The sequence below is a fragment of the Alosa pseudoharengus genome, unplaced genomic scaffold (assembly GCF_046254945.1).
Source record: "Alosa pseudoharengus isolate Yale_2024_CS ecotype anadromous, Long Island Sound unplaced genomic scaffold, YU_APseudo_1.1 YU_APseudo_1.1_scf_1, whole genome shotgun sequence".
NCBI classification, from domain to species: domain Eukaryota; kingdom Metazoa; phylum Chordata; class Actinopteri; order Clupeiformes; family Clupeidae; genus Alosa; species Alosa pseudoharengus.
The window spans coordinates 53,125,554-53,138,546 of NW_027468564.1; the positions used below are offsets into that span (position 1 = coordinate 53,125,554).

At 50.6% G+C, this 12,993-nt stretch overlaps 1 protein-coding gene across 15 annotated transcripts in view; it reads left to right on the forward strand.

Annotated features, from left to right (window-relative positions):
* Nucleotides 1–12,993, forward strand: part of LOC143132858 (nucleosome-remodeling factor subunit BPTF-like) — a 43,572-nt gene that overhangs the window by 21,272 nt on the left and 9,307 nt on the right. For 5 of the 15 annotated variants that reach the window (XM_076292685.1, XM_076292717.1, XM_076292692.1 and 2 more), the window contains exons 14-26: nucleotides 184–320; nucleotides 1,049–1,177; nucleotides 1,512–1,662; nucleotides 2,037–2,157; nucleotides 2,576–2,816; nucleotides 3,778–3,936; nucleotides 5,683–5,819; nucleotides 6,343–6,460; nucleotides 6,738–6,946; nucleotides 7,105–7,140; nucleotides 7,812–8,031; nucleotides 8,899–9,572; nucleotides 11,085–11,167. In XM_076292685.1, coding sequence (XP_076148800.1) covers nucleotides 184–320; nucleotides 1,049–1,177; nucleotides 1,512–1,662; nucleotides 2,037–2,157; nucleotides 2,576–2,816; nucleotides 3,778–3,936; nucleotides 5,683–5,819; nucleotides 6,343–6,460; nucleotides 6,738–6,946; nucleotides 7,105–7,140; nucleotides 7,812–8,031; nucleotides 8,899–9,572; nucleotides 11,085–11,167 — 2,415 coding nt within the window. The remainder of the gene's footprint in view (nucleotides 1–183; nucleotides 321–1,048; nucleotides 1,178–1,511; nucleotides 1,663–2,036; nucleotides 2,158–2,575; nucleotides 2,817–3,777; nucleotides 3,937–5,682; nucleotides 5,820–6,342; nucleotides 6,461–6,737; nucleotides 6,947–7,104; nucleotides 7,141–7,811; nucleotides 8,032–8,898; nucleotides 9,573–11,084; nucleotides 11,168–12,993) is intronic. The other 10 variants (XM_076292727.1, XM_076292757.1, XM_076292712.1 and 7 more) reach the window with 7 other exon arrangements.

The following is a 12,993-nucleotide window of genomic DNA, read 5'->3' on the forward strand; positions in this document are numbered from 1 at the left end:
AAAAATACATCTGTAACCGCTTAAGTTTCCATTTTCAAAAGAAGCTCATGCTTCTGCATCTCACCACCTTGTTGACTGTGCTTCTGAAAATAATAACAATAAAATATAAAAAATAAAAAAATAATAAGAGCACTAACCGTCTAAAATCTAACCGTCCCGGTGTGTGTGTGCCTTGTGGTGCAGGTACCGGCTGCAGACGGTGAAGTCCCTGGCCGGGGTCAGCCTGATGCTGCGACTGCTGTGGGCCAGCCTGCGCTGGGACGACATGGGCGTCAAGCCCTCCTCTCAGGCTGGCACCACCCGCACAGGTGAGCGCACAGGTATCCCAGCTGCTCCTTTTCTGGATTTCAGCCTTCTGTCTGTGTACTGTTGGTAAAAATCTGATAAAAAAAATATGTTTTTGTGCTTAGACTTAGAGATGAAGTAAAAGAGGCTTCTGAGACTATGTGTAAACTAGTTGAGGAACTGTTGGGAGAACTCCCAAATAACATTGACGCAACATAGACAAGAAGTGTTATCAACCCTGGGGCCTTTCATTATCCACGTTTAGAAGAACAGTACAGATATCATACAGGGTCATGAGGCAGACATAGAATCATACTTTTAGTGTCTAAGTGACCCACTAGTGAGAAATGCAGAACATTAAACCACATGTTGGCATATTGAGCCTAATGCAGAACATTAACCCCACATATTAGAATACTGGACATAATGCTCGATTCCACTTTCTCTCAGTGCCCACCCATCCCTCAGGTCTTGTGACGTTTACGTTTTTTTTTTTTTGCCTGTGCCTAGTGGCCACACTTCTTGTCTCTGGCTTAATCCTAGTCTTTCTCTGTCAGCAGTCCTCTTCATACATTTTTCATTTTATAATGTATTTATCTTGAATAGCAAGTTGTGGTCAGTTCTTTCATTAGCAAATGATTTCCCAAGATAAATGTTCAAAATGTTCAACTGTTCAAATTGTTACAACAGATGCACTGTGACTTAATTTAACCTTCACCATGGTGTTTCTGGAGATTGACTGACTGCTACCACTTTGCCACAGAAACTTCAGAGACGGAGATAACTACCACCGAGATCATCAAGCGAAGAGACGTCGGTCCTTACGGCATTCGGTCCGAATACTGCATCAGGAAAATCATCTGTCCAATCGGCGTCCCAGAAACACCCAAAGGTGAGACAGACAGAACCAGGGTGCCAACCAAGAGAATTCACAGTAGAGTTGCAGCCTTTAGTGACACATCAGATTTCAATTAAGTTTTGCCTGAAGGTATGTCAGTTACTTCCTCCCTCCCTCCCTCCCTCCCACCTTCCAAACCATCTCGGAAAAGTACCAATTCCGCCCTCTAAGACATTGTTGACACTGGCTCTGCTCTTCCCACTAGAGATTGTCTATGTAGTGTTTAGTTAGGTTCTTCTGTCCACTAGAGATTGTCTATGTAGTATTTAGTTAGGTTCTTCTGTCCACTCCACCCCTTGACCTCCACCCTTTTCCGTCGGCCCCACAGAGACCCCGACGCCCCAGAGGAAGGGCCTCCGCTCCAGTGCCCTGCGACCCAAGAAGCCAGAGCCCACCAAGCAGACGGGGCCCATCGTCATAGAGACGTGGGTCGCCGAGGAGGAGCTGGACCTGTGGGAGATCCGAGCCTTCGCAGAGAGGTACAGTGGCTTCGTGGAACTCTCTGTGGTTAATGTGGAGATGTCCTGCTAAGGGTCATTTGCATGATCTTCACCCATGCTTACATACACAAGCTGGACACCTACAGAGACCAAATAAACAGCAGACTCGTTTTCTTACCATCATCTCTCCCTGTGTAGAGGCTCCTCCTGGTCAGTGGATTTGCCCCCACTCTTTCGCACTGCCCTCTAGATGTTGGGGAAAACATGAAACATGTTCCATCTTAATCCCCCCCCCCACACACACACACACACACACACACACACACACACACACTAATGTCTAGCTTCCCTACTGTTGTTCCCTCACGCTTGAGCAGGCTGGACGTAAACACTGTTCTCTTGTCCCCCAACAGGGTGGAGAAGGAGAAGGCCCAGGCAGCGGACCAGGCAAAGGTTAGTGCACGGAGGAAGGCTTTGGAGCTCAAGGCCCGAATGGAGGTGCGGGTAAACCTGGAAAGAGTCGATGTCGAGCAGGTGGGATAGACAGCCGAGGTTCTGGTGGTCAAGCGCCGACAATAACTTGGCCTTCTGATCTAACTCCTGTGGAGATCTGAATCTAATCCTTTCAAATAAGATGGGCAAAAATGTTCGAATCGGTTCAGTTGAATGCATAAAATTGTCCCTTTCCACCAAGTCCTCTATTTGAAATCTACTAATCCGTTGACCTCCAGTGTAAAAGATTTTCTGTCTTTTTAATCATTCTTTTAATTGGACTGCAATCTCTGACAAGACAAAATAACTTTCTTAATCTTAACATGGGAAGGATCTTTCCTCACCCTATGGTTGTGGGACTCTCTTCGCTCTCCTCAGTCTTCTGCATGATTGCTTCCTCGTGCTGCCTGCTGCGTAGCGCGTGCTGCTGACTGACCACGTTTTTGGTGATTGTTCACAGAAGCGTCTGGAGCTCCAGAAGAGTGGCGGCACAGCCGGCAACACCATCACCACCTCCGGCAGCCCCTCCACCCCCACCACCACCAAGGTCATGGTGGGCTCCCTCACCAGCCAGGTCACCCCGGGCACCAAAGTGGTTCTGGCCACCAAGATGGGCACTCCTGTGACATTCCAGCAGAACAAGAACTTCCAGCAGACCTTCGCCACCTGGGTCAAGCAGGGCCAGACCGGCCAGCAACCAGGTAAGCACAGGGCACAGGACCTACAGCAACACGGACATAACTCCGTTAGACACGGGCTTTCATTTCTCCCTGCGGTTGAATATGAAAGAAGATGGCCAAGAAGATTGACTTAAAGCAACACATGGATAACTTAATTAGCCGCTGTGGTTTTAGTTTCCCCCGTAAGCTATATTTAGGACTTCCAGTTGTTAGCTCTAGTACATTTCATGGCCCTTGTAAATGAATCGGTGTATTTGTTTATGAAATTTGATTGCATATATAAAAAAAAGGAAGATGGACATTCTTTTGCTGTGTGAAATGAACTAAACACACGTGGTTAAAATTCTCTTTAAGACCAGTCCAATAAGCCAATCAGCACTGATTGATCATCTACATGATTTTTTTGCTCATTAAGAGTGTGGCATTTGAGCCTTAAAGAAACGAAAGGATCTCAATACTCTGAGTTTTCTGATATGTCTGAGAATGAGTTTGTGGCCATTGTGGTCCTTCAGTGCTCCTCTGAGCCAAAGAAATGCCATCAGTCTTGATACTTTTTCAAGACATATATTTTATGCATTTTTAGAACATACAATTAAATCACCGCAAAATGCACAAGACAGAAAACATCACATATTTTTCCATGGCATGTGTGAAATGTGCAAGGAATAAGGAAATAAAGGAAAGGAATATTTTATATAGGTCACCTAAACATGGACAAAATGATCCCAAAATTAAAAACGCCCTAGCCAGTAGCCACACGTTATTACAAGTAAACAGCGTTGGCCTCCTTTGAGTGTTCTAGATCACTTGAGTTTGTATTTGTCAAATAACAACTGCAGCGAGAGCTTCCGAGGCTACTCTCTCTTGTCCAACAGCGGTGTTCCTTTAACCTGTGGGTCCTCATGGTTGTGTTAATAATAATCCTGTTGTGCTGTCAGAGGGGGTGGGCTCTGCGTCTCAATAAACCTGCATTCTATCCCAGCATCAGCCGGCACAGTCACCACGGTGGCTACTACATCTGGGCAGACGTTCCAGATCACCGGCACGCCGGTTACCATGGCTGGCAAAGTCATCACTGCCAAGCTGCCGCTGCCCGCCAATAGCAAGATCGTCACCTTAAATGTGCCAACCACTCAAGGAGGTACATGAAGAAAAAAAAAATTGGGCACAACCTTTCTGCCAGGCTTTGGGGGGGTTGGGGAGTAACGATGTTGTGTTTCTGGCCATCCATCAGTCCGCCACTGTCCTCACTGCATGCCAGCGTATGAATCAGTGGTCACTCTTGGCACAACCGAGTCAGGGATGGCACAGTGTATCCAGCTCCCGAGACATTATGCGCAGCGCTCCCGAAAAAACAGGCTATTCCTGGATCCCCATTTGAGGCTTGTGCTGTGTAGTCTGTTAAAATGAGTTAGAGCCGTAACCTGGCAAAATGCACCGGGCTCCTCCAACTCATCCAACTCCAACCTTCAAAGTTCAGGACATATATCAAGTCTGTAAGACGGTGTCAAGGCACAATATTATCCGAATTGATTGGTGACTGTTCCCTGTGCCAAAAGTAACCAGCATAGCGTTATGCATTACTTGAATTAGTGATGCATAGTGTGCCACATTCTGTCTGTTGTTTTGCTATTATCCTTCAGAACGTCTCAAATTTGTTTGACTGTTGGCTCCCTGCCACAAACTGAGTAGCACAAATGACACGTGAGCGCACGCGCGCACACACACACACACACACACACACACACACACACACACACACACACACACACAGTAGGAACGTCCGCATGTAGCGGATGGGCCAAATTACTCCACAAACAAACAGCGCGCCCGTCTACTGACACCCATGATTCGTTAAAAAAAGGGCGTCCGTAAAACAGACAGGCGTGTGTTTTTCCAGTGCGAGCGTTTTTCGAAGTCGGGTTGTTTGTTTTGGAGGAAGTTGAGGAAGTGAGCATGAAAACAAGTTTATCCTGGGGTCTGGCTTCTCAGACAGGTTAGTGCGCTACACAGAGGGGTCTCTTCTTGTTTTCCGCCTCAAACAGAAGTGCGTCGCTAGCTCTGCAAACAGAGTTCCAAGAAGTGCTCGTTTGATGCTTGGCCAGTGGTGCAAACCTCGACCTAAAGATCAGCTTAACCCTCGCCCTTTTGAAGAGAGAGACCTCTTGAAGTGTATCTTTACCCAATCTAGCTGCTGAAGTCTGACCACAGAAGGTGATGAAGGAAGGAGAAATCAAATATCTTTTTTAATTTTAGACTTTTAAAAAAAAAAAGGGTGGGGGTTTAAGATGTCGACTTGGGTGACGTAGTATTATTTCTGTTAGATTCGACTAAAACGACGAAAATATGAAACGGCTACTCTGTCTGGATAAAATGAAACAGTCGAAGTACAACCAAATCTATGCATAATTTATGAGCAGGCTCGCGTGCGCAGCAACACTTTGAAGGGTGGGTTCACTCTGGTGGCTAATATTTACTATGGCAACCTTCAAAGACCTCGGCGAACATTAAAGTCAAACGGGGCACAATTAATGCATTGACATGAGCACCGAGAAATTAACCCACAATAGATCTGGCCTGGTTCTGGAGGTCGAGCCTAGAACTTGATAGCCAATGAAAGGTTGATATAACGACAGAGTTGCCCAGCAGCAAACAAACACACATTATTAAAAATACACATTGAAATATGTGTATCTGACACTAGGAAATCTAACCCCCTCCCACATGGGAATGCAGTCTACAAACGTTAAAGTATAACTGTTTTGCATGGGCATTGTTTTGAATAGTCCGACATCACATTGTGGTGGTGTGGAGTGCTGTTTTGTGCATGTTGAGGCACCCGTGTAAAGCCAAGCCCTGTGCTGAGAGAGAATGGCTTCTTTCTTAGGCGTGATCCAGCAGAAAGTCCTGGGAATCATTCCATCCAGCACCGCCGGCAACCAGCAAACCTTCACGTCATTCCAGCCGCGGACCACCACCATCAACATCCAGCCCAACACGCCAGGCTCACCAGGGCAGCAGCAGGTGCGACCGCTCAGACACACACGCACGCGCACACACACGCACGCACGCACACACACAGGCAGACACACACACAGGCAGACACTTGGTCTTCTTAAGTCACAACCCTGGGCATCTACAGCCTCTCTATTGTCTTCCAGCCAAGCTGTTGGGGATGGTGGCTGTCTGTTCAAAGCAAATAAACAGGATTTAACGGTGCCGTGCGAGAGGACTGAATTATGCAGACATCATGTCTATAAAGTGAAGTCGAAGCGTCTGTTGTGTGTCGTTAAGCGACTTAACCAGAAGTGACACACTCTAAGTCTAGACTTCGACTAGATAGGATGAGGCACCATGTTCAGTTGTCATCTTCCACCACGTTATAACATCTGTCACAGGCAGAGTTATTGTTACTCAATAGCGATTTGTATGTGTTCAACCAACACACCAGCTGATCACCACCACCACGTTATAACAGTCCTCTGTCACAGGCAGAGTTATTGTTACTCAAAAGCGATGTGTATGTGTTCAACCTTTTACACACCAGCTGATCACCACCACCGGGGGACAGATCCGCTCAGGCATGACTGTGATCCGCACGCCCATCCAGCAGGGCAGCACTCTGGGCAAGACCATCCTGCGCACGCCTCTGGTCGTGCAACAAGGTGGGTGCCCTCCCTTCTCATGAATGTGTTAAGTTCTGTTAATGGAGATGATCACAATGCTGATTTTATAGGATGTTCTTATGTGGTAATAGGTGAACCATAACTGGCCTGGCAACTCTATGAAGGCATTAATCAGCTCTGTCTGTGTGTCTGTGTGTGTGTCTGTGTGTGTGTCTGTGTGTGTGTGTGTCTGTGTGTGTGCCTGTGTGTGTGCGTGTCTGTGTGTGTGTGTGTGTGTCTCTCTGGTTGCGTGTGCGTACACGCGTCTCCTCCTCAGGCCAGACACAGCAGGTGATCATCCACGGGCAGCCGGTCTCCACTGCCCTCTCGGGGGCCAGTCCCGTGGCCACCACCACGGGACAGCGGGTGGCGGGCGCCTCCCCAGGCCAGCCGGTGGCCCCCCAGACCCCTCCAGGCCAGCGCGCCCAGCAGGGGCAGGTCAAGCTCACCCTGGCCCAGCTCACGCAGCTCACCCAAGGGGCTCAGGTCAGGACACAGGCCTCCACCGGCCCCAGTCTTTTACTTGCAGTAAATTGTCCTGGGTTTAATGGCGGCGGTGGTTTGTTTTGTAAAGATAAACTCTGTCAGATGGTGATTATTTTACAGTGTGCATGTGATCCTCATGCTGGCGCTTTCTCTTGCAGCAAAAGCAGCAGGGAGCAGCAGTAGAGAGGCCACAGGTGAGTGTCACCGCACCCTCAGAGTTCTCATCTAGGTTGAGGCCACGGCACTGCTCACACTTCTGTTGTGAAGTTTCCCTCTTTACTTTAGCCCTCTCCCTCCATCATTGCTCTGTCTGTCCTTTCTCTTGTTCTCTCGTATCTCTCTACATCCTTCTCTCCTTTTTCCATCATTCTCTTTCTCTCTCTCAACTTGTTTCGTCTTGCCTGCTATCCCTGTTTGTTTATCTATGTGATTTTATTTCTTACAATTATTTATTCATATAAATTTCACAGTACTTTTTCTTGCCATGAAAATAGCCACAGCTGCTGATATGGCATTGAGCCCACATTTACTCTCTCTGCCCCCCTCCCTCTCTCTCTCTCTCTGCCCCCCTCTCTCTCTCTCTCTCTCTCTCTCTCTCCCCCTCTCTCTCTCTCTCTCTCTCTCCCCCTCTCTCTCTCTGCCCCCCTCTCTCTCTCTCTCTCTCTCTCTCTCTCTCTCTCTCTCTCTGCCCCCCCCCCCCTCTCTCTCTCTCTCTCTCTCTCTCTCTCTCTCTCTCTCCCCCTCTCTCTCTCTGCCCCCCCCCCTCTCTCTCTCTCTCTCTCTCTCTCTCTCTCTCTCTCCCCCTCTCTCTCTCTGCCCCCCTCTCTCTCTCTCCCTCTCTCTCTCTCTCTCTCTCTCCCCACAGCAGGGCTCTGGGACCCAGCCTGCTCAGGGCCTGACGGTGGTGGTGCAGGGCCAGGGCCAGACCACGGGGCAGCTGCAGGTCATCCCGCAGGGCGTGACGGTGATCCCGCGGCCCGGTCAGCAGCTCATGCAGGCGGCGCTGCCCAACGGCCAGGTGCAGCGCTTCCTCTTCACCCCCATTCCTGCCACGTCGGCCGCCACCGGCACCCCCGCCACGCCAGGTACCCGCGCGCCACCCGCAACACACTGCCAGTCAGCCAGCGCTATGTAGTGCCAACTCACAAACACATTATATTCCAATAGCACATTATGGTGTGCTGTTTCCATGTCCACTAAGGGCTGCCCAGCACAGCACAGCACAAAAGCGTCACCACATATTATTCACCTATTTTATTGGCCTATTGTATACACACACACACTATGTTTTCATGGCAACTCATCCTCAGATAACACCGGGCACACACATCCTATGATATCACCGGTAGGGTGGACTCCCGTAAAGTTTTATGTATGGCAGGTCTGGGTGAGGGTGTTCAGAAGGGGAAATCCCACCCCTCCCCCGACGTACTGATTTTCATGACCCCACCCCCTCCCCCCCCCCACCCACCCCTGGAACATCCAGCAGAGGTGGGATGGGAACGTTAAAGGAAAAAAAATGATCACGTAAACATGACGCAAACGTTATGGTGGCCACAGCCTGTTTAGAGAAGCTTTTCCCTAAGCCCTCTATCTCCCTCTGACATGGGTGGCTTTTACCATCAAATGAGTTTATTGCTTGATATGATGATGATGATGATGATGATGATGACTTGAGTGCACTCTGAGAGAAGCCGTTTTCATAATTGACTAACTGCAGCAAAGCATGCTGTATTTCTTTTATAGCATAACAATGTTCATCCGGTGAAGGACACAGTACTTACAATTACTGTGTCTCTGTGTGTCTCTGTGTGTGTCTGTGTGTGTGTGTGTGTGTGTGTCTCTGTGTGTGTGTGTGTCTCTGTGTGTGTGTGTCTCTCTGTGTGTGTGTGTGTCTCTGTGTGTGTCTCTGTGTGTGTCTCTGTGTGTGTGTGTGTGTTTCCCCGGAGCAGGTCAAGGTCAGCAGCAGCTCGCCGTGCCCACCCAGCCCCATCTCCAGCCGGCCGCCCAGTCCTCCCCCGCCCAGGCGGCCGCGCCCATCCAGGCGGGCACCCTGACGCCGCGCACCCCGCCCACCACCCCCCAGGCCCAGATCCCGCCGCACCCGCAGGCCCAGATGCCCATCCAGTCGCCCACGCCGCTGCAGCTCAAAGCCCTGGTGGGCCAGCCGCCCGGCACCGCCGTCCTCAAGCAGCAGCAGCAGCCACCAGGGGGCGCCGCGGGCCAGACCAACCCCCAGCAGGTGCGGGCGCCCCTCCAGCTGCACGCCCAGCAGCTCATCACCGTCCCGGGGCTCCAGATCCAGCTGCAGGCCCAGCAGGGCGGCCTGTCCGGCGGTCAGCAGATCAAGCTGCAGCTGCCCATCCAGCTCCAGCAGCAGCAGCCCCTCACCGCCGCCGGACAGGCCGCCCAGGCGACGGGGCAGGTGCAGGGGCAGGTGGCGGCGGGCGGTCAGCAGATCCAGAACGTGGTGACCATCCAGACGGCCAGCGTGCAGGAGCAGCTGCGGCGCATCCAGCAGCTGCGAGAGCAGCAGCAGCAGAAGAAGCGGCAGACGCAGGAGGCCAGACGGGAGCAGCAGCAGCAGACCAGCAGCCAGAGCCAGAGCCAGCTCATCCAGAAACAGGTAACCAAGCAACGAGGGGGATCATGGGTAGAGATGGGAGTGGAGGATCATGGGTGAGCAGAATCATGGGTAGACATAGGTGAGGTGGATCATGGGTAGAGATGGGTGTGGAGGATCATGGGTAGACATGGGTGAGGAGGATCATGGGTAGACATGGGTGAGGAGGATCATGGGTAGACATGGGTGTGGAGGATCATGGGTAGACATGGGTGTGGAGGATCATGGGTAGAGATGGGTGTGGAGGATCATGGGTAGACATGGGTGAGCAGAATCATGGGTAGACATAGGTGAGGTGGATCATGGGTAGACATGGGTGTGGAGGATCATGGGTAGACATGGGAGTGGAGGATCATGGGTAGACATGGGTGTGGAGGATCATGGGTAGAGATGGGTGTGGAGGATCATGGGTAGAGATGGGTGTGGAGGATCATGGGTAGAGATGGGTGTGGAGGATCATGGGTAGACATGGGTGAGGAGGATCATGGGTAGAGATGGGTGTGGAGGATCATGGGTAGAGATGGGTGTGGAGGATCATGGGTAGAGATGGGTGTGGAGGATCATGGGTAGAGATGGGTGTGGAGGATCATGGGTAGACATGGGTGAGGAGGATCATGGGTAGACATGGGTGTGGAGGATCATGGGTAGAGATGGGTGTGGAGGATCATGGGTAGAGATGGGTGTGGAGGATCATGGGTAGAGATGGGTGTGGAGGATCATGGGTAGAGATGGGTGTGGAGGATCATGGGTAGAGATGGGTGTGGAGGATCATGGGTAGACACAGATCAAAGGGTCCATGGGTGGACTTAAGTGAAGCAGTTCAACTCATCATGGTGGAGCGCAGTGTCCTTTCTATACTGTTCTGTGCTTTGAGGAGAGCAGAGGGGGCGAGAGCTGCACCACAGGGCCCATCCCTTTCATACATAAACAGTCCGCTGTCCATCGCCTGAGTTTGTGCATCTGGGTTTATTTTCTGAGCCACTGGTGATGGCCCTGGTGTGTGTGTGTGTGTGTGTGTGTGTGTGTGTGTGAAGGGTTTGTGGTATATGTGTGTGTGCTCTGTGTGTAACCATGTCATGTGTTTGTGTACTTACTGTCACGGTGTGTTTGTCGGACCCTTATGGGTGTCCCAGGTCCAGGTCCTGCTGTGGTGATGAATGGTATGAGAGAGATTATGTCTGTCCTTTGTATATGTCTCTCTGTCTTTGAGGCTGCATGTGTGTTTATGTGTGTTTGTGTCCACTGTGTTTGGCTTTTTCTTAATAGCGCTTTCTCTGTGCATACATGTGTCTCTTTTCCTGGAAAGGTTCTAGTGGCAGTGGCAGTGCAGTCTGTGTGCGTGTGCGCGTGTGTGTGCTCTCTGCTCATAGGAGTGTGTGTGTGTGTGTTTTCTGCCCGCACACATTAGATTGTGGAAAAGAATGTATGTGTGTGTGTGTGTGTGTGTATTTATCTGTGTGTGTGTGTGTGATGTGCCCAGTGTTTAACCGTGCACTCCCCCTCTGTGGCCTGCAGGTGGTGATGAAGCAGAACGCGGTCATCGAGCACCTGAAGCAAAAGAAGACCATGTCCCCGGCCGAGCGGGAGGAGAACCAGAGGTGAGGTCCCCCGGGGCCCTCCGACCCTCCACTGACCCCTCCCCACTGACCCCACCCCTCTGTCTCTCTGCCCGGGGCGACCCTGTCACCCTGCCCCCTCCCCACTGCCCCCTCCCCACTGCCCTTTTCACCCCTTGCTCGTCCCTGTCCAGCTGAATCATAACACTGTCTCGTCCAGAGGCTCTGACCCAGACTTGGACGGGGGCAGCTGACCACACCGAGCCACAGATGGGTAGACTGCACCTGAAGTGGTCGCTCTCCAGCCGCGCTCCCACTCCCTCTGTGTCCAGTCCAGCAGCGGTCGGCCACTGGCTCATTCTCTCCTTTCATCTCTCTCCATTTTATCCCCCCCCCCTTTCTCTCCCCCAGTGCTTTTTTTAAACGCGTGCTCTGTGTGTCTCACCTCTGCTCCATCTTTACTCTGTGACTCCTTGTGTGCCGTTCTTTTCTCGTCCTGTTGAGTCACTCTCACTGCAGCATCAGCCGTCTGACCATTCCAACGCCTCTTCCTCCTCTCCGTCGTCGCTATGTCCATCTCTTTTGTTTTTTTTTCCCCCTCTCTTTCTCTCGGTCTCAGTCTGGGAACTCATCTTGACCTCTGACCCCCCTCCACAGCTGGTGCTGCTGTGTGTGTGTGTGTATGTGTGTGTGCTGAAGTGTGTGTGTGCGTGTGTGTGTGCGCTGAAGTGTGTGTGTGTGTGTGTTCCCCCATCCTCCTCTACCTCCTCCATCCTCCACTGCAGGAGGAGGAGAAGCTCTCCTGCTCCTCTCCTATCCCCTCCTATGCTCTCCTCTCCTGTCCTCTTCCCTCCTCCTGCTCCTCTCTCTCCTCCTCATGCTCCTCTCTTCCCTCCTCTCCTGCTCCTCTCCTCCTCTCCTTTCCTCCTCTCCTTTCCTCCCCTCTCCTCCCCTCTCCTCTCCTCTCCTGCTCCTCTCCTCTCCTGCTCCTCTCCTCTCCTCCACCTTGGGCCCTCCACCCATCCTCAGCTCCACGTCCAGCACATACCAAAACAAATAATCCGAACAAAAGCACACTTGTGCCCCATCTGGCCTTGGAGCGCTCGCATGTAAAACATGCCGCTGCATAATCTCAGTCCTCAGACAGCGCTGTAGTAGTCACTCACTCACTCACTCACTCACTCACTCACTCACTCGCACTCGCAAGGGCCGCAAATCTAGAGGGTGGGATGGTGCTGGAACAGCGGATCTGAATAACATGGGCCGTATTTTTGTTGGGGGGGGAGACTTGTTGGAATGTCTCCCTTTTTTTTTAAAAGAAGGAAAAACTCGTCTGTTTGTTCGGGAGAGGGTGTTTCCAATCAGTGTCACTTCAAGTTTCAAACTTGACTTTTATTTTCCTCAAAAGAGTTGCAGAAGACTGAAGAGCCTTCATTAACTTTCCGTCATAATTCACAGCAATATTTCCAAAAATTTCACTGCTGTTATCTAGCGATAGCAACAGGGAAACCGCCTAAAATGTGAAAGCAAGGTGATGTTAGCCGTATTTCTCAAACTTTTGGCACCATTGTTGCTACTTCAACACATTAACGTTGACTGATATTCACCTCCCAGCTCTTGTGTGACTTTATCTGTTCTCCTCAAATTCCTTCAAGTGTGCCAAAGCAAAGTGGACTATATTTTTAGCTTCAAACAGTCAAATCGCTGTAGCTGATCTCCAGACATAATTTATTCAGGAAAATGGTCATATTAAATAAAACAGTAAATCAAATTATCTGCGTTAGCGTAGCGCAAGCGTCAGTGATGGAAACATTTCAAATTAATAAAACGTCTAGTGTAGACATGAACTTTGTGGAGCAAAAAAAATT